At 34.0% G+C, this 22,548-nt stretch overlaps 1 protein-coding gene across 4 annotated transcripts in view; it reads left to right on the top strand.

The window, feature by feature from the left end:
- The window catches only part of FER (FER tyrosine kinase), a 479,199-nt gene that overhangs the window by 126,018 nt on the left and 330,633 nt on the right, over nt 1–22,548 (top strand). For all 4 annotated transcript variants that reach the window (XM_082623771.1, XM_082623772.1, XM_082623769.1 and 1 more), the window contains one exon: nt 19,398–19,520. In XM_082623771.1, coding sequence (XP_082479897.1) covers nt 19,398–19,520 — 123 coding nt within the window. The remainder of the gene's footprint in view (nt 1–19,397; nt 19,521–22,548) is intronic.

The following is a 22,548-nucleotide window of genomic DNA, read 5'->3' as shown; positions in this document are numbered from 1 at the left end:
TATTTTCTTGGAAGTAATGAAAAGTACACATGAACTGATCTTTGGTCAGAGTGAAATGTTTTGAGAAATATGTTAACTTTACCCATTATCATCACTAATTTCGGTAATTCTGAAAATCAAAATTCTGTGTGATGGGGCTTCCCCGGTGGCGCAGTGATTGAGAGTCCTCCTGCTGATGCGGGGGACACGGGTTCATACCCCGGCCCGGGAGGATCCCACGTGCCACGGAGTGGCTGGGCCCATGAGCCATGGCCGCTGAGCCTGCATGTCTGGAGCCTGTGCTCCTCAACGGGAGAGGCCACAACAGTGAGAGGCCTGCGTACCGCAAAAAAAAAAAAAAAAAAAAAAAAAAAAATTCTGTGTGATGTTACATTCATTTGCCCAGTTATTGCTGATATCTTATATTGGAATAATGTTTTATTTTTTCCAAAATTTATAGAAATTTTTTTTATCCCATTTCATTCTCTAAATAGCAGAACCATTTTGGAAATGAGGACAATGAGTGTTAGAGATAAGAAGAGACTTATAGATATCAGAAGCATTTAGTATAAAAATTTGACTTTTGAGTTCTTTTCTCTTTATAAGCAGAAGTATCTTCTGTTATAGGCTATTATATCAGTTCGTTTTTCACTTTTTGTTATTATTGCATAAAATTTTAAAAGACTTCTGAGAAATCTTAATGTGTTTTTTGTCCTTTTCAAACATTTAAGGCTAGTAACAGTACATTTTAAAATTTAGAAAACATAATTAAGGCATTCTACTTCTAAAGTATATTTAAAGATATTTAACCTATCTGCTGATTTTGTTCAGGAGCAACACAAAGAAACTTATATTTATTGATAAACGTTGTATGTACCTATACCTGTGTGAGAACTACAGCTAGAAATGATTACATACTTATTTTCTTTTCAGTATTGGACATATTATATCACCTGACTTATTGAAATTTTACCTCAAAAGACACAGCCGAAAGTTCCTATCTGTGTAATTAAGCAATCTCCCTTCTGTTGTTCAGTGACATTGTAGTGTTACAGATAATTAAGTGGTAGGATCCTGGGACTAGCTCTTGGTAAGGGGTTTAATGTCTTTAAAGTCGGCCAGATGGGATGAAGAAACTAACAAATGCTTGTTGAATTACCTTGTCCAAGATGAAGGCTTGATAGTTACGGGGGAGTGACCGTTGATGAGAGGAATGGAGGCATGGGAGTACCCTGCATTAGAGGGTCTTTTTGAGCAGCCATAATGCGATTCTTGAAGCTATTTCTCAAGTTTTAAAACCCTTCTCAGGAATCTCTCTTTGACTTTAGGTATACTCTTACAATGTCAGCTATCTCTAAACCAGTGGTTCTCACCCTGGGCAATTTTTGTTCCCAGGGGACATTTGACAATGTCTGAGACATTTTTATTTACCAGTTGGGAAGGTAGAGGCCATGGATGCTGCTAAGCAGCCTACGTTTCACAGGACAGCCTCCAACAGCAAAGAATTATCTGCCAAAAATGTCAGTAGTGCCACGGTTGAGAAACTGCTCTTATCAATAGAGTTGAATGCATGTCATAAAATAGATGGTAGGGTTTCTCAATTCTTCTTCAGTGACAAATTCCATTCCTTAATTCCTGTGCTGCTTGGTGAAGGAACATGACATCAATTACTCTTGTTTTTTTAAGTCATCATATTGACCCCAAATAATTCATTCATTTATTCATCAAAATATATTTACTGTGTGTTTAAGGTTGTAAGGTTTAATACTTTCAAGGAGTTTATGCTACAATTGATCAATTTAATTTAATACACCAAGAAAGAATGAGCATATAGATATTGGAGTGTTATGAGGTAAAATTAAAAATAGCTACCTGTTATAAGCTTATGTAAAATAAGAGATTTTGTGACTAAAGAAGAATTTGTTTTATTGCTTTTAGGGTATAATTAGAGCAAAATTAGTTATATTCATAAATCATTATTTCTTAATTGTGGTGATGAAGCAATGAACAAAAATGCAATAAATTAAAGGTAATAAATCTTTGATAATGTGATAGGTTTAATTGCTTACCTCTTACTGAGGCAAAACTTTAGCTATATTTTGTTGAACAGTGTCTAAATTCAGTAGATGAGTTTAAAATTAGACTTTCCTCAAGAATTTTATTCCAAGAATGAGTTATTCAGTGTGTCTATTGACACTGTTAAAATATTCTAAATTAATTCCATTAAAACATCTATATGTATGTGTATATATGTGTGTATATATATATTTTTTTTTTTTTTTTTTTTTTTTTTTTTTTTTTTTTTTTTTTTTCTTTTTGCGATATGCGGGCCTCTCACTGCTGTGGCCTCTCCCGTTGTGGAGCACAGGCTCCGGATGCGCAGGCCCTGCGGCCATGGCTCACGGGCCCAGCCGCTCCGCGGCACATGGGATCCTCCCAGACCGGGGCACGAACCCGCATCCCCTGCATCGGCAGGCGGACTCTCAACCACTGCGCCACCAGGGAGGCCCTATATATTTTAATGTAAGGAAAATCTTTCTTTTTACCATAATGTTAGTGTATTAAATGTAAACATATCTTTTCTTTCCTGAGGCATTGATTTGCTAATTTTGTTGTTTATGTTGGAATATTAGGTGCAATAGAAATGAATGAAACAAATGAGCACATAGTTTCCAGAAAAATAAACACAAAACAAATGACCAGTAATCCTGTGACAATGAAAGAAATATACATTTTTAAAAAAAGAAGCTATTTCAACTACCAGATTGGGAAGGATTACATAATTTGATAGTACCCAGTGCTGTGTAGGATATGGGAAAATGAGCCTTCTTATAAAGTCTTGGCAGAAATGTAAATTAGTATAACCTTTTGGGAGAATAATTTGGCAATATACATCAAAATTCAACTTGCAAACTTTTTAACTTAGAAATTCCACTCCTAGGACTTTAGCATACAAGTACTCAAAGATACATGTACAAGCTTAACATGTTGAGTTGGTTGGGTCTGAATCCTGACAGTATGGCTTATTACCTTTGTGAAAATGGACAGATTATTTAATCCTTTTATGCCTCATTTTCCTCAAAATGTAAAATGGTAATAATAATGGCACCCAATTCATAGTGTTGTTATGAAGATTACATGTATGAGTAAATGTGGAATACTTAGAAGAGTCCCTGGCACATAGTAAGTTCTGTGTATTCATTTTTTTTAAATTGAAGTATAGTTGATTTACAATATTATATAAGTTACAGGTGTACAATATAGTGATTCACAATTTTTAAAGGTTATACTCCATTTAGTTATTATCAAATATTGGCTATATTTCCTATGTTGTATGATATATTCTTGTAGCTTATTTTATATATAGTAGTTTGTATGTTTTAATCCCCTACCCCTATTCTGTCCCTCCCTACTTCTGGCTCCCCACTTGTAGCCACTAGTTAGTTCTCTATATCTGTAAGTCTATTTCTTTTTTTGTTATATTCACTAGTTTGTTATATTTTTGGATTCTACATATGAGTGATATTATACAGTATTTGTCTTTCTCTGTCTGACTTATTTCACTTAGCAAATACCCTCCAAGTCCATCCATGTTGCTGCAAATGGCAACATTTCATTCTTTTTTATGGCTGAGTAGTATTCCATTGTATATATATACCTCATCGTTTTTTATCTATTCATCTTTGATGGACACTTCAGTTGCTTCCATGTCTTGACAATTGTCAGTAATGTGGCTATGAACATTGGGGTACATGTATCTTTTAAAATTAGCATTTTCATTTTTTCAGGTATATACCCAGGAGTGGAATTGCTGGGTCATATGGTAGCTCTATTTTTAGTTTTTTGAGAAACCTCCATACTGTTTTCCACAGTGGTTGTACCAATTGACATTCCTACCAGCAGTGTTCAAGGGTCCCCTTTTTCCACATCCTTGCCAACATTTGTTATTTGTGTTCTTTTTTTGATAGCCATTCTGACAGGTGTGAGGTGATATCTTATTGTGGTTTTGATTTGCATTTCCCTGATGATTAGCGATGTTGAGCATCTTTTCATGTGTCTGTTGGCTATCTGCATGTTGTCTTTGGGAAAATGTCTATTCAGGTCTTCTGCCCATATTTTAATCAGGTTGTTTGGTTTTTTTTGATGTTGAGTTGTATGAGCTGTTTATAAATGTTGGATATTAACCCCTTATTGGTCATATCATTTGCAAATATTTTCTCCCATTCAGTAGGTTGTCTTTTTGTTTTGTCAATAGTTTCCTTTGTGATGCAAAAATCTTTTAAGTTTAATTAGGTCCCATTTGTTTATTTTTGCTTTTATTTCCTTTGCTTTAGGAGACAGATCCAAAAAAGAATTTCTATGATTTATGTGAAAGACTGTTCTGCCTGTGTTTTCCTCTAGGACTTTTATGGTTTTCTATCTTACATTTAGGTCTTCAATTCATTTTGAGTTTATTTTTGTACATGGTATTAGAGAATGTTCTAATTTCATTCTTTTATATGTAGCTGTTCTGTTTTCCCAGCACCACTTATTGAAGAGACTGTCTTTTCTCCATTGTATATTCTTGCCTCCTTTGTCGTAGGCTAATTGACCGTAAGTATGTGGGGTTTTTTCTGGGCTCTCTATTCTGTTCCATTGATGTATGTGTCTGTTTTTGTGCCAATACCATACTGTTTTGACTACTGTAGCTTTGTAGTATAATCTGAAATCAGGGAGCATGATTCCTCCAGCTCTGTTCTATTTGTTTTAGCTATTTGGGGTCTTTTGTATTGCTATGTATTGGTTTTTGTTCTTATTTTTAAAATTACTGCTTGGGGTGGTTTTGTACGTTAAGGACTCTGAGCACAATGCTTAGGTTTTTCAGGGGCCTTTGGCTATGTTTGAGATCTGAAAAATTTTTGTTAGTTCCAAAATATGAAAAGAAAACTGTTACAAGGTATAATATTATGTCACCTTCATTAATTATTAAATTTGATATATACAAAAACATTTCAAGCAATTTGTAGGTTAAACTTCCTAACTTATTAATATCTGTGTATGAATGAGGGTTTCTAAGAAATCACATATATATGTGTGTGTATACACACACACGCACACACACACACATATAGTTTGGATAGAGGCCAAGGATTATACAGGTCTCAAAACAGTGGCAAAACACTGGAAACACACTAAATATTCATCAGTAAGGGATTGGTAAATGAATTATGTTAGGTCTATACTAACCCCACAATTTTCCCATATTATTCAGGTTTTAAATAGAATAAGATAGGTTTTTATATATGCTTGTATGGAAAGATCACCAGAGTATATGATAAAAAGCAAAAACAAGTTATAGACTAACATTTATGGAATGAGTCTATTAATTTAAAAGTACATATATGTTTGTATATACATAGAACATATTTAGGAATAGACATTATAGAATAACATTTATGGAATGAATCTATTAATAAAAAAGTATATATATGTTTGTATATACATAGAACATATTTAGGAATGGATGTGAATCGATGGGGTATGTAGGGAAGCATGTTGGGGCCAATATTTATAATAATGTTAAATAAATGTGGTTTTATTTATTATCTGTTTGCAGTTTGTTTTTGTTTTTTGTGGTACACGGGCCTCTCATGTGGCCTCTCCCGTTGTGGAGCACAGGCTCCGGATGTGCAGGCTCAACGGCCATGGCTCACGGGCCCAGCCGCTCTGCGGCATGTGGGATCTTCCTGGACCGGGGCACGAACCCGTATCCCCTGCATCGGCAGGTGGACTCTCAACCACTGCACCACCAGGGAAGCCCTGTTTGCAGTTTTATTTGAAAACTTATGTTAGCATGACTCTCTCCAGAATATTAGCTATTTATTTTCCTTCCCATTATGTTAGTTCCTTATCCTTTCACTAAGCATTTGTTCCTTGGTCACATTGCTTTATGTAGTTTTAGAATAGAACACTCTCAAAGCTCTTTTTGAAAATGCTAATATTTTATGGCCTGTGCTTCCTTTTGTTCTATAATTTTTCTTAGCTCATCTAAAAGCTCTAATGCATTAATAAAGAATGGTATTAAGGAAAACTTCAGAAACATTTTTCTTTTTGTTTTGCATTCCTTTATGTTTGTTTGAGTGATCAGTGACCCTATCCTTTGTGAAAGGTTACATTTGTTTGGAAATGAGAATCATTAATTTTTGACTTCTGGAGAATTTTTCCATAAATAGAAGTCATACTGGCAATCTGTCGGACTGCTGATTAGTAGTGACCATGAAACAAAGAAAAAATTGGATTACATTTCTCTTGGACTCTTCAGAATTCTTGGCTAGATGTCAGATGTTGCAGGTGATTTATTAACATCTTTGTTGAATGAGTGAGTGAATGAAGATGGTTTTATAGAGAGATTTCAGGGAGTTTCTGAATAGTGAATCTTGTCTCTGGCTTCATATTAGGATCACTTAGGGAGCTTTAAAAAATGCTGATGCCTGGGACCTGACCCAAACCAATGAAATCAGATTTTCTGAGAGTTAGATCTAGGCATTGGAATTTTTTGTAAACTTTCCAGGTGATTTTAATGTGCAGACAGGATTAAAAAATCTGCTGTATCCCGTTAAAACTTTTTGTAGAAATGTGTGTTTTACTTTCAGGGGGGAGGGTGTGTGCAAATTTTCAGAGGGCTTAACCCAAAATGGCTAAGGACTACTGCTCTAGTTGAATATCTTTCATATTTAAACAATGTCTTTTTTGTTAAACTTTTCTAACTTATATTCCTCGAGTTGTATAGTATTATTGGGGAAAATTAGCAAGTAGTCTAACCAGAATTTCTTTTTAACTCTGTTTTTTCTTCTGATCTACCATACTTCTGGACTAGTCTTGACTTGTAAGGTATTTGAAGTTTAAAGAGATGCCCTTTCCCTGAGGTTATCTCTTTCACTTTGCTACTCATAAAAAGATACCTGTGAATTTTTTCTTTTTTCTTTTTTTTAGATTCCTAAATATAGCATAAAAATTGTTTTCATTAGCAAACACTCATAAATTTAATAGTTTATACTCTTGGTTGCTCTTTATTGTATCATGTAGAGCTTCCACAAGTAAATGCATGAGATTCTGAGATTATTACACAATTAGTATTTATATCTAAAACAAGATTATACAGTGTTGCTGCCTGCCCCCTTTTCAGATTTGAGGGAAATCTAATGATATAATAGTAAATGACAAAGTTACTGCATTTACCCATCTAAATATGTGCCACAAAGCATTCTTATCATACTCTCATTATTTATCTATCAGCTATAAATATAAAGGTAGTACATCCCCCCGCTCCCCCCACCACACATATGGAGAGAGAAAGAGAGGAATTCAACTCAGCTATTTGTAGGTTGTTTGTTTATCTCCTGTTTACTGGAAATGTTTTTGCATGGTAGATCACTATGTGGTAGAGGGCTATTTCTCAGCCTCTAATAATTTCTAGCACCTGAGATCATGCATGTGCCACCACACATGCATTCAGCTTGTATTACCTTCAGTCTTGAATCTGAGGTTGCTTCCTTTGTCTCTATCATCTACAGCCTCTCTCCTTCCCCTCCAGCACCCCTTTGACATCTGCCTCATTTTTGGATCACCCTTCTTTGCCAAAGGCTGGAAGAGGTGCTATATTTTATTGACTTTAATCATCCATTTATTAAGATTATATATGCAAATATTTCCTCTCATCTAATCACTACTTAATTGACTAATTGGGGACTCAGTAATTTTAGTTCATCCAAATAACTTGAAAAATGTCAGGTCTATAAAGTTTGGAACATTAGAAGAATATATTTAAGTGTCTGTTGTGTGGGTTTTGGCATTTTGGATAGACGAGGCATCAATTTGTGATCTATTGCAAACTAAAAGCAGGGTAAATGGAGTTATGAATCCATAGTTTAAGTGAGGCAAATTAAAGATAGCAAGTTGCTCCAAAATATGAACATTAATATGTCTGCCAAAAGAGGAATTTTGATTAATTTTAGTAAAACGGTAGAGAGTAAAGGTCCAGTTTAATTCTTTTGTTGACTCAATTTTCTAGTTTCAAATGAGGTCTCTTTATCATAAGTTGTTATTACCTATCAGTAGGAAATATGTTTGAATTCTAGAAGACTGTGTTTAACTCTCTAGTCTTATATTCTAAAGTAAAGCCCGACCTCAGGCCTCATGTTTCCCAGTACATTTAAAAAAATTTAAAGTCAGAACATGTTTAACTTTTACAGTGGAATATAAATAAGATCTCTTAATTGAAGAATGGTAATTCTCTGTGGAAAAGTAATTATCTTGGATTTTTGAGATACGAGTCAGCAAACTATAGCCTATAGGTAAAATCCAGCTAACCACCTGTTTTGAGCAGTCTGTGAGCCAAGACTACTCATTACACTTTTAAATGGTTAAACAAATCAAAAGAAGAACTATATTTTGTGATACATGAAAATTATATGAAATTTAAACATCAGAGTACATAAATACAGTTATACTGGAACATAGCCATGCTAATTCATTTACCTGTTGTCTATGGGTGCTTTCCTGCTACAGTGGCAGAGTTGAGCAGTTGTGACCATATATGGCATTCTCATCACTTCACACTGCTGCTTGGCATACTATAAATCACAGTGACATGGTTATAATTCAACAGTGTTTTGAATGCCACACATATCATTGTACTACAGCATTTACTTACTTTTTATTATCAGTGCATGCATGTCATGTCAAAACAAGAAAAGAAGAGAAAATGGATTTTGGATGTCACACTTTAAGACACAGTGGAGTGTGGATTATTTTGTTATTGAATTAGATGGCAAAACATTGTGTTTATCATGCACTGGCACTATGGCTGTGCTAAAATAATAAATGTTGACATTATCAGACTAAACACTCGTCTCAATATTACTGACTCACAGGAGAGCACTAGTCAGAAAAATTTAAAAAGTTAAACTGGAATACCTCATCACAGCAGACTTTCTTCAGAAAAATAAAATATGAAAATGTGGATGAAGCCAAAATAAGTTTATGGGTGGCTTATTTGTTTGCCAAGCAAAGAAAGCCATTTATCAGTGGTAAATTAATTAAATAGTGTTTTACTGCAGTAACTGAAGGAACATGTCGAGAAAAAATAAGTTTATGACCATTACTCTTTCAGCAAGAACATTTGCTTGAAGGGTTGAGAACATTGGGGGCTAAATCATTAGTAAATTAAAAAAACACGACAAATGATTTCAACTAAAGACTTACTTTTGATGAATAAATAGCCTGTGTGGATCAACTACAAACAAGAATATTTTCATTGAAGTTGAGAAAACACTAATTCAGTACAAACTGAAGTGGAATCTGTTAAGATGTAATTTTACAACTGATGTTAAAAATATGTGTGGATCAGAAGGAGGTTTAGTTGAACAAATTTACAAAGCTTGTGAAAATGTTAGGTGTTTAAATCCTGTGGTTATTCATTGTACTATTCAATAGTAGGCACTTTATGGAAAATGTTGTAATCTAATCATATGGTTATTGAACCAATAATGTCAACAGTGAACTTCATTTGCTCTCCTGGACTTGACTATCATCAACTTCATGGATTTTTGTCAGAAATTGAAGCTGAATATCCTGAATTTCCTTATCATATAGGACTTTGATGATGTAGAACTGGTAAAGTTTTATTGTGATTTTTTTTGAGCTCAGAGTCATGATTGAAATTTTTCTAATAATCAGAATTTCCCTCAACCACTGTTACTTAACACTAAATTCTAAAAGCTTTGGAAATTAGCTATGTAATGAATTAAACCTAAAATTACAACATAATTCAGTGCTTACATATAGAACTTATACTCCAGTAATGTCATTTAGATGACAACTAATGTTGTTTGAATCCCAGGTAATGTCAGGCAGTTTTATATACTTCCTGTACTGTCAAATATTAAAACATGAAGCCACATCACCATTCCCACCAAATTTGTAGCTGATGTATTTTTTGAACTCAAACTACATTTCCAGCAGTGAATTTTGGACTTTGGTACAAATATTTTGACATTTTAAAATCCATTTAACTGTGCAGTTGAGGAATTCCCACATAACTTTCAATTAGAAGTGATGAATCTGCAACGTAATGACATGCTAAAAAGCATGCAATATAATTTTATAAATGCCTGCTAAACAATAAATATGCTCAATTAAAATATGCTCATGGATTGATACTAGTATTTGGCAGTACCTATCTTTTCAAAGTGAAATACATAAAATCTCATTACATATCTTCATTTACAAGTGAATATTATAGTGGATTTTGTTGATAAGCACTAACTTTGAGTCCCAGTGAAAGGAAATAATAGCACCCTCCAAAGATTTCTGTCCTTATTATTAGACTGGTGTTACAATAAATTGTACCCAGTTATTATTATATTTTGAATTTGTCGATAAAATATTTGTGAATATTTGTTTTCTCTTTTGCTATATTAATACTTACATAATATCCTTGATTTTGCCTCATGGGGGCAAAGCCTAAAATATTTACTCTCCAGACCTTTATAGAAAATGTTTGCTGACTTCTGTTGTAAGGAATGACACCAATTTAACCCATTGGAATGTCTGAATCAACCTTATCAATTAATGGAATGACAAATAATGCAGTACTCTCACATGTTACGCAGGACCTCGGTTTTTGTTATGTCTGTTTTTGGCTGTTTTCATTTATAATCTTAACTCGATTTTGGTCTTTGTTTAAACATAAACTGCAGTTATATTGGATTGTGTTAGGGGAATACTTTTTGAGTGAGTGAGTTGGGAAGATTTGGAAATATGTAAAATGTTAGAAGGCAGATGATATGTTAGGACAGTTTGGTTAAGGGAAATAAATCATAGAAGGCAGGTGGATTTTTTTGTATTGAGGTGGATTAGGTTGTATATTAGGAGAAATTCACAACTTTTGCTTGGTTGGTTAGGAGCCATCCTCTTCGGTTTAATCTGTTTAATCTTGAGAAAAGCTAATAGATTTGTGACATGGGAGAGAAGGTCATCCATAAATTGCTATGCTGCTGCAATTGTATTTTAAGAAAAGAGTTTCCAAGAAATGGTTTATTTCTTTAATTTATGTGGCAGTAATAGAGAAGAAGAGTTGTCAGAAAAGTTACTTCAGGCAACTATAACCCTTATTCCACTTGGGTTTTTATTAACCCAAATGTCACAATTAATGTGACAGTATTAGGAATTTGCAATTTATAATTTTTTAGGAAGTTGGGTCTCTTTAAGAGTGCTGTGTGATTTAAATAATAATAGCCAATGGTTTGAGGATATATAAAGTATTGTTATAAGTATTAGAAGCTTGTTATTATCCACAATAATTGCTTTAAGCTTTTGTGTCTTTTAAATACAACCAAATCTTTTAAAATTTTCTAACTAATACATGTGGATGATAAAACTGCAAAATCTTACAAAAGGGTATACAGTGAAAATCAAAGTTCTCCCTTTTTTTTTGACCCTATTTCAACCTTCTAGTGTGAATTCCTGAAAAAAGTTTATGTATCTTTCCAGAATGTATATACAAGCATATGAATGTATATAAATTGTATTCTTAAGTGGAGTTATTCTATGCATACTCTTGCATCATCTACTTTTCTTAACATATATGAAATCTTCTTAATAGTGTACAGTGTTTTCCTGCTTTCGTGTATGTAACATAATTCATTTAATTTAGTTATTTATTGATGGACATTTATGTTGTTTCTACTGTAGTTTTTTTAATTGCCAGCGGCAGATGCAGGTTCTGTCGAGCCTGAAGCTTACAAAATTTGGAGGGGAGGAACATCTAACAGAAAAACTATACAAATTTGCAAATATAAAATTAAGTATGGGACCTTGGAATGTATCATGCAGGTGTGGTTTCTGAAGGTTATGTGTCATTAGCATCATAGTAAATTCACGTTTGGTTATTGCGAGTGTAGGTAGTGGCACAATAAACATCCTTGTATTTACAGCTTTGCACACTTGTTGAAGCATATATATTGGATAAATTTTATGAGGTGGAATTACTAAGATGGAGAATATTAGTTGTTAAGATCATGGACTTAGAGTTCAAGCTGCCTGAGCTCTAATACCAGGTCTTCCACATACCAGCTCTGTGAACTTGGACAAGATCCTTAACCTCTGTGTACTTCAGTTCCTCATATGATAATGAAAATAATATTAATAGTTTTGTTATAAGACTGATGTGAATTTAAGTGCTATTTCTAAAGTGCTTAAAACTGTGCTTGTCAGTCAGTACATGTTAAGTATTATGTCAGTTTTGTGAGTTTTTTTAATGAGATAGTGTCATTTTATGACATTTAAATATTTGCATCATGGGATTCCCTGGTGGCCCAGTGGTTTAGAGTCCGCCTGCCAATGCAGGGGACACGGGTTCGTGCCCCGGTCTGGGAAGATCCCACGTGCCGCGGAGTGGCTGGGCCCGTGAGCCATGGCCGCTGGGCCTGCGCGTCTGGAGCCTGTGCTCCACAATGGGAGAGGCCACAACAGTGAGAGGCCCACATACAGCAAAAAAAAAAATAATAATAATAATAAATAAATATTTGCATCATGATTGTTTAAGTATACCATGATATCTAATTTAAAATTTTAAATAAGCCTTTTGAACTGTTACTGTTATATTTGTGTACAGAACATATACAACAATGACATCATAGTGAATACTTCTTTGAAATTTGCAAACTAGTTTTACATTTATTAAATCATCTATATATAACCTGTATATACTGGAATGTTTTCCTCTTAATCCACTCCACTCCAGGTGGAGAAAAGGAACAATATTTTCCCAATATAATTCCATTCTTCTAAATCTTCTTTGTCTTTTCTACTTTGAATTTGCAACCATGGGTCTGTAGAGATTTAGAAATATTAAGAAATTTTGACTTCAAAGGCTTATCTTTGCTCAATTTTTTTATTTAGGAAGACTTTGCATAAAGCTCAGCTTTGCTTTGTTTGCACTAAGGCTGTAAAAGATTAAAGCCTCAAAAAGAGGTACTATTTTTTTTTGACATGATCAAGAGCGAGATAAAGTAGAGGAAACTAATATTATTATTCCTTTTTCTCTGATCTTCTCCTTCCCTTTTTCTTGTCTCCTTTCTCTCTTCCTCCAGCCTTCATTGCTCAACGTAACAGGTAGTAAATTCTAGCTAACATAACAGACCTGCCAGAGAACAGAAGTATTACTAGCTCTTCTAGGCTTTTTTTTAACTTCTAGGACCTTTCCAGCTCTTTAGAGAATCTAATAAGCTGGTGGTAGGTTTCTTTCTCTTTCTGGGTTAAAACTGTTTTAGCACAAATCAGAAATTTGAAAAGAAATCACGAGTACCACCTCATTCTTCTCACAAATGAGCTGAAATGTGTATGCCACAAGTTTAGCATATACAAAACTTCATATTTAATTCCTCATTGAAAGCTTATATTTTTCAGAAGGCTGAATGATTGCTAAAGGAAGTAGAAAGTATTAGCAGATTTGGATTTTAATATACTTGGCTAGAATTGCCACGTGCCAGTGGTCTCTGATAGAGGGAGTTAGGCAGTCTAAGGTGGTTTAAACAGTGGATCAGGACTCTGGCTTTCACCTCATTCCTCCCTTCTTACTCCATTTCAAAGTAAAAAGAGGGCAACACTACAATTTACTAGAGTAACTATGATGCTCACCGCAATCAAGTGTCTTCCCTTGAATTTTTCCAAGTGATAAATATGAAGAAATAAATAGTAAAACTCCTCATTTTTTGCTTCGTTTTAGATTTGTGGTGATATTATTACTGTCATGTCACATCAAATCAACATGTATGTGTGTGTGTGTGTGTATATGTGTGTGTATAGAGACATACTGTTTTGTTTGCATCAAGAATAACAAAGACATGCAAGCTTATGTTAATTTCTCATGAAACCGAAATTCTTCACATTTCCAAAAAGTTAAAGTTCTTGGAAATGACACTGTTGTAAAGGGAAAAACAACTTTTAATTATGAATGGCTCCTCTACTTTCAATGTAGCATTCTTGCAATTTCTTTACTTTACTTGTCCTTAATTAGGAATAATGTATAAATAATATAACTTGTTCTTGAGTTTTATTTAAAATACACTCAATCCTACCTCTGCCTTGGGAGCAATGTTAATTTTTGCATCCAGTGTTAACAAAATATTCTTTAAAAAAGTAGAAGACAATTTTTTTTTTTTTTTGGCTGTGCCATGTGGCCTGTGGGATTGTAGTTCCCTGACCAGAGATTGAACCTGGGCCCTCTGCAGTGAAAGCACGGGGTCCTAACCACAGGACCGCCAGGGAATTCCCTAGAAGACAACATTTAAACTTACTTTTCAGAAAAATATTTCTTACAAAACTAGTAAAATTGGTTAATAATATACATTTACATTTATAGGGAAGATGCTGTGCTTCCAAATCCATGTTAGGAACTTTAAAACTATTCATCATAGTTATAGGAAGCCTTTAAATTAAGTATTAATTTCTGTTTTATTAGGGAAGAAAATGGAAGTTTAGAAAAGCCAAGTAAATATTGAACGTGAAGGTGTCTGCTTCTAGACCTTTGGTCTATTATACCAGAATAAGGTGCTTTACAAAATGCAGTAGAGGTGTAGAGTTATAAACACAAATAATTCTCTTAATCTGATGTAGAAAGGTAAAGTGATTAGCTTGATGATAAAATGTTTGCATGAAAGGAGTCAACCCGGTACTAATGACATCTATATACAGAGAACAAAGCTTCCCTCACTGCACCACTGCAGTAGGGGTTCATATATCAGTTTAGCCCATATGGTGGGTGAAAATCATAAATTGTGCTGTTCCCACATTGAGGTAGCTCTTTGGTTTCACGCTCTAGATAATTCAGAATGATTGGAATCAGGAGAGCCTCGGGAGTTATTAGGGAATTGCAGAAAAAAGCTTAATGTGTGAACTCATGAGAAAAAGACATAGAGAACTGAGTTGAGCACATACTTGCACAGTGTGCAAGACACTGTGCTAAGTGTAAGGGATGTTCTGTGAAGAATAAGCCATGGTGCCTGCATCTTACAGTTCGGTGGGACTATGTATTTATTTCAGGATGGAGCAGAGAATATGGTACAGTGAGAAGAATTGAGAAGAAACTAGGGAAAGAAACAGTAATAGTCAAAGAGAGGAAAGAAGAAGAGGAGAGGGTTGGAAGAAAAAAGGTCAATGTCTCTTCTACTAGAATGTAAGTTTCCTGAAGCCAAACTTGTTTATTGTTGTATCCGTAGTGTCTAGGAGCATGCCTGACACAAGGTATGCTCTTAATAAACACCTGTTTAGATGAATGAAGGGAGAATTGAGAAGAGAGGTGAATGGAAAATTGAGCAGGAAGAAAAGAAGAGAACAGAGAAAGGTATAGGAGAGAGAAATAAAAGAACAGAGGAGAGGAAAGTGATAAAGAGAGGGAAAGAGCTTTCTATCAAATTCAGCTTTGGTGCAACATGGCCAAGGCAGTGGTGAGAGGCTTGTCTTTATTACCTCTAGACTGGGGTTGGGACGGGTACAGAGGTAGGGTCCTGTGTTCCAGACTTTCATGCTGATTAAATGAGATTATATATAGGGCAGAGTTTTATAAAGAGGAAAGCATTATGTGTGAGTGTTATTTACTTATGTATTTATAGTTGTTAATAAGTAGCTTGAAGCCAGAAGTTGAAATGTAGATTTCTTGAGAATGACCTCTAATTTTAATACAGTAATGCTTTCTGTGTCTAGTAGTCAGGATATGAACTATTCTACAAAACTGAATTTTCCTGATAATCAAAGCTTATATTGCCATCAAATTCAACAAAATAATTTTACCAGATTTGTTGTATGTCTCTTGTAAATATATATATATATATATATATATATATATATTCTTTAAAAATACCTATCTAATTTAACCTTTCCCTTATGATTCTGGATCATTATTATAAGCATCATTGATTGTTTTGCTGTAATATATTACTGCCATCAGAAACCTGTTGAGATTTATTATGTTGCTTAACTCTAAACATAGATGAAGTAATCTGGATTACTATTTTTTGAGTTCTTCTGATTATGTCTCATGGTTTTTCTGTCTCTTCTATCTCTATTACCTATTATTTAATAGTTTAAAAATCAAATTAATTTTTGTTATAAGAGATTTAAATAATATAAATAAATATAGAGTAAAATACAAGAGGCTTTTTTGTCCTTAAATCACGCTCTATTCCAATCCCAAACCCCTCAGAGTGATGATGAAAGTTTGGTTTGTAGTAACCTGGTTTTTCTCCACACATAAATACATATATAGTGTATTAATCTGCTATGGCTGCCATGATAAAATACCATGAATGGGTGGATTAATCAACAGCACTTTACTTCTCATTGTTCTGGATGTTAGAAGTTCCAGATCATGGTGCTGGCCAGTTTGGGTCCTGGTGAAATTCTTTTCCTGGCTGTAGACTGCTGCCTTCTTGTGTACTCACATGACTTCTTTGTCTGGGATTGGAGAGAGAGACAGCATGAGCGAACCCTCTGGTGTCTCATCTAAGGACACTAATCCCATCATGAAAGCTCCACCCTCACAAACTCATCTAACCCTAATTACCTCCCAAAGTCCCCCTCTCCAAATACCATCACTTTGAGGGTTAGGATTTCAACATATGAATTTTGAGGGAATACAATTCAGTCAGTAGCACATATACACATACATTTATTTCAGTATAAATGGAACCATGCTATATGTATTTTTCAGCATCATGCCTTTTAATTTAAGACTTTGCCTTGGAAGAACGTTGTATGTGTGCACCTCATTCTTTTTAGTGACTATATGCTATTCTGTATCTTAAATGGGTTAAACTTTATTCAGCTATTCCCCTGTTGATGAACATTTAAATATTTTCTAGTTTTTTGTTTTATAAACAGTGTTATAACAAACATCTTCATATGGACTAATTGTGTGCACTTTGTAAAGTATTCTGGTAAGACAGATTTTTAGATGGTCAAAGAATATTCTAATTTGAAGTTTGAGAGACAATTCCAAGTTGACCACTAAAAAATTTGTGCTGGTTTTGTCACATCAATAGGGTATGTGTCTTCCTTCCTTCCTCCCTCCCTCTCTCTCTCCCTCCTTCCCTATATTTTGAGTTGTTCTGATTATGTCTCATAGTTTTCTACCTCTTCTATCTCTATTGTATATTATTTAATAGTTTAAAAATCATGTTCATTTTTGTTATGAGATTTAAATAATATAGATAAATATAGAGTAAAATATGAGAGGCTTTTTTGTCCTTAAATCACCCCCTATTCCAATCCTATACCCCTTCCATCCTTCCTATATCTTCCTTCCTTCCCTCCTTCCTTCCTTCCTTCCTTCCTTCCTTCCTTCCCTCCCTCCCTCCTTCCTTCCCTCCCTCCCTCCTTCCTTCCCTCCCATCTTCCTTCCTTTCTTCCTTCCTTTTTCTTTCTTTCTACAGCATTGAGAATACTGACTATTATCACTTTTTCATGCTTGTCAATTTTAGTAGGTGAAAAATAACTTACTATTCATTTAATTTGCAGATTTTTTTGTGTGTGGTTCAGGTTGTAAATATTTCCGTATGCTTACTGATCATTTGAATTTTTCTTGATGAACTTCCTGTTGTGTTTTTTGTCCATTTTCATAGTAGGTTGACTTTTTTCTAAGAGTTTTTCTACATGAGCTTTTGCTTGTAATTCCCAATGCAAATATTTCTTCGAAGTTTGACTTTTAACTTTATTTATCATCTCTTTAACTTTAAATAAATTCAAATATTCATATACTTGGGTTATTTAATATTTTGTATATTTTGGGTTTCATGTCTTGCTTTAAAAAGCTGAAGATAAAATTTTTAATGTGATATGAGAGCTGTGTATGTATTTTTTATGATTATAGCAATTTTATTTTTCCTTTTTGTAGTTGAACTATAGTTGATTTAAAATACTGTGTTAATTTCAGGTGTTCAGGAAAGTGATTCAGTTATATATATATATATATATATATATATATATATATACATATATATATTCTTTTTCAGATTCTTTTCCATTATAGGTTATTAAAGGATATTGAATATAGTTTCCTGTGCCATACAGTAAATGCTTGTTGCTTATCTATTTTATATATAGTGGTGTGTATCTGTTAATCCCATACTTCTAATTTATTCCTTCCCTCCCTTTCACCTTTGATAACCATAAATTTGTTTTCCATGTCTGTGAGTCTGTTTCTGTTTTGTAAATAAGTTAATTTGTATTAGTTTTTAGATTCCAGCTGTGTGTGTTTTCGTGGTAGAAATATTTCTATTTAGGACCAAATGCATTTTATGTAACCAAAAATTGTCTGGTCTATGGATACATATTAATTTTATGTATTTAATTGTATTCAAATCTATATATTAATAGAAAATGCCTTTATTGTAATATGTGAAAACAGAAATAGCTTATATTAAATTAGCATGTGACTGAGCCTTACTTCCTTTTCTTTAAAATAAGGATAACAGTATCCATCTCATACGTTGTTGTGAGAATTAAATGAGATAACATATGCAAATAATACTAGATGTTATTTACTCAGATGCCTCCTAAGTACCATTCATTGTTTATACATTAGTGTATTTCGTCTTCAGAACAATGCTCTGAAGCAGGTATTACAGTACCTGATCCAATGAGCTTAAGCAAGTTGCCCAGGATCTCAGATAAAAAGTGGCAAAGCCAGAGTATAAATACATGTTATTCTGAAAACAAAAATCATGGTTTTTTTCACTATACACTCTTCCTGGGAGATGACCGGTATTTTTTACTTCACTCCTTTTCTCTTTGTCCGTTTTCAGTTTCTGTTTCTCTTTTGCTGTTTGATGGATAAGGCTCTCTAAAACAGACTGTCCAACAGTACTCACTGTGATTATTGAAATGTTCTTTTCTCTGTCCAAAGAGGTAGCCATTAGCCACATGTGTCTGTTGAGTGCTTGAAATGTGGCTGATGGAACTGAGGAACTGAAATTTTACTCTTAATTAATAAATTAATTAAATTTATATTTTTATATGCATTAACTTTTTTGAAACATCTTTATTGGAGTATAATTGTTTTACAATGGTGTGTTAGTTTCTGCTTTATAACAAAGTGAATCAGCTATACATATACATATATCCCCATATCTCTTCCCTCTTGCGTCTCCCTCCCATCCTCCCCATCCCACCCCTCTAGGTGGTCACAAAGCACTGAGCTGATCTCCCTGTGCTATGCGGCTGCCTCCCACTAGGTATTTTACATTTGGTAGTGTAAAATTACATGCGGCTACTGTTTTGGACATTGCAACCTTAGATATATGAATCCCTTTTTTTTTTTGTATGTATAAAGTGAGTGTAATTAATGTATTGATTGATAATGAGGAAACTGTTCATTCTAGGTTGAAAACTTTAGCAGAGGAACTTATACAGACACAGCAGATGCTTTTAAATAAGGAGGAAGCTGTCCTGGAGCTAGAGAAGAGGATTGAGGAATCTTCTAAAACCTATGAAAAGAAGTCTGAGTGAGTAAAACAAAAATAGTTTGAAGGAAGAAAGTTTAATTGATGTAATTTTACAGAAATACTTCAGTTACATGGAATTATGCATGTGTAATTTCTAGAAGCTGAAATTTCATGTTAAGTATAAAATTGTGTATGGTTGAATTACTTTCTAGGACTCTAGAAGAGTGATTATGTGTTTTTATCAATATAGTGTACTGATCATATGTCTCAATGTTTTAATGGTTTGAACTATTTTCTGAAAAACCCTGTTAAAACCTGTCTTTACTCCCCCTCATCAAAGTCTACCAGATTCACTGTGAATTCCTTGTTAAGAAAGTGACAGGCCAGTATTATCTAGAAACTGGTTTCTGCTGTGTTAGAAGGAAGCAAATAAACTTACTAAAAAAGAGCAGTCTGTTTCACCTATAAAAATCCTTCTGATATTTGCTGTGCTGTTTTTGTCTTACTGTTGTTTTTCTTGCTGATTTCTGGATCTGTAAATATTTTCATGGATCCTCTGACTTTACTTGTTTTGCTATACTCTTGTTTTTACTGATTTCAATAATTATGTTTTCTACTGTATTAAGGTTTAAATTTTGATTTAAAATTTCTAATCTGACTTTGGTCATTGTTTGCATCTCCAACAGGGGTTACTGGTATGGTTTCTCTAATCCTAGACTACAATATATAAATTTCTTGCTATCATACTTTCCCAATTGGTGTGATTTGTCAAGACTTTCAAGGACTGTGATGTGTAGCATTTGTCTGGTCTATACTTGCTCTTACTTTCTACACAACTTTTCAAATATTTTCTACTTCTCTCAAATTTCTGATCCTGTTATATACCCCATCATAGTCAGCAGATGGACCTCTCCTACATTATAGAAAAAATTAGAATCATTAGATGGCAAGTACCTTATTTTCTAGATATTTTAGATATCTAAATGTACCACGTTTGTACCCATTCTCTTTCCTTACTTCCATAGAGGATCTGTTCCTTTTCCTGTCTATTTCTTGTGCCTATTTTTATATCTCATCATCTCTTACTTTCCCAGAAATTTTGCATTGTTTTATATATTATGTTCACCTTTTCTTCTCAACTGTGTCCTGTGCTCAGTTTTTAAATATTCTTAAGTTTTGACTCCTGAAAATAATCTCTACCTTTCTTACCACCCTAGATAACCTGTCTTTAATCTTCATCTTTTCCCTCAATTACTGTCTTTGCTTTCTGTTTTCTTAGAACAAGTCAAACTTGCTCTAAGAGTGCTAATGAGCACTCATTTCCTCAAGTCTCACTTAGTAATTAACCTACAGATATCTGGCTTCTGCCCTGTCACCATTGAAATAGGTAGATATCTGTAAGATCATCAATGACCTTTATATTGCTAAATTTAGCAATTATCTTACTTGACCTCCTCACAGTATCTTTATTGACTTCATTTCCCTTGGCCTTTGGGACCAAGGTGACAGATCTTGCTTCTCTCTTTGTGGCCACTCCTTCTTTGTAAATTCATCCTCCCCACTCAGCCAGTATATTTTGGAGTTACCCAAGGCATGGCCCTAGGCTATGTCATTCTCCTCTCTGTACTCTATCTCTAGGTGATCCCCTGAAGATGACTCATGTATATTACTCTCCCTCAGATTTCCTCTCTGATCTCTATGGCCCTGTAATCAGTTGCCTACTTGACATGCCTCCTTGGATGCCTTAGAAGTACACTAAATTTCTCATATCTAAGGCTGAACGAAAAATCCCCTCAATATAACCTGACCCAACCCAACGCAACCTAGTTCACTCTTAGTATTTTTAAAAATTTCAGTGAATGGCAACACCATCAACCCTATTGTACAACTCAGGATATTAGGAGCCTACTTCTCCTACTTATACTATGGCTTTTATTACAACTTGGTGTTAAATGTCATATTGAAATTGATGAGCAGGAAAATTTGAGTTACTCTGGATATTCCGTTAATAAATCTGGAAATTTTCAGTATTGCATCAACAGAAGATTCTACTGGGATTATAAAAATAAAATTTATCAACCATTGCACGTAAAAAGTTTAAAAAAATTATCTTTTGTTTTTCTCTATTTGCTAGTAAATCTCTTCAGATGACCAAGCAGTTGTACGTTTTAAAGCTTGGTACATGTGCACATTGTAAATGACTCCTGTTTTATAATTTAGCAGATATAAAGAAATACGGTAGGATAGCTGACCCTCTCACCAGCATTGAGTTGCTGGAGGAGGCAATCTTTAAAGTTGTCTTACCCTGGAAGTTGTAGATTCTTTGATTTTTTTGGTATGTTCTCTTGACTCACATCTTCTATTCTCTCTTCATCTACATAATCAGTGTGATCCACATTCCTCCACCTACTTGTATTTATCAGAAGATGAGAATGGGCATAGAGGAGAGGAAGCTTAAAGGGTGGTGGACATATGGGAAATAATATCTCTTGAGTTTGTACTCTGTTCCACATACTATGCTAGATGTTTTATATATATTAATTTACTGAATGTTATCTTCACTATGCTTCCTGTGTAATTACCTAGATTTTACCTTTAAGACTTAGGGAATTTAGATAACTTACTAAGAATCACATACCCAATAAGTGATAGAAAATGCATGAGTTCCTGACTCCAAGCTTTCTGTCTGTTTGATCACAGCAATTGCTTGATCTTACGATCTTAACAGTGTTCTTAGGAGAATAAATTAGAAGGGATAAGTATGTCAAGCAGTTCAGGGAATGAATCCTGTTTAACCCAAGTTCTGTCACCCCTTTGTTATTCATGGAGTTTTTATTGTTAGCTTCAGGGTATAATCTTGAAAATGTTAAGCATATTTATATAACTAAGTAGTCATTGTGAAATCGCATTAATTTAGACATTGGTAGGGTTGAAGTTTGTCTTTGAATCATATGTTAAAATATTTTGCTAAACAAATAGTCTGAAAGGAATTCTAGGGTAAATGTTTGCATTTCATTTTCTTAATATTTCTTAAACATTTCCATTTTTTGTGTGTATATGTGAATATATATGTCTACATATATTTATT

Source organism: Mesoplodon mirus, assembly GCF_964341445.2.
Source record: "Mesoplodon mirus genome assembly, chromosome: 5".
In the NCBI taxonomy this organism is placed as follows: domain Eukaryota; kingdom Metazoa; phylum Chordata; class Mammalia; order Artiodactyla; family Ziphiidae; genus Mesoplodon; species Mesoplodon mirus.
The sequence above is the reverse complement of the archived record's forward strand: the minus strand, read 5'-3'. Positions and strand labels throughout refer to the sequence as shown.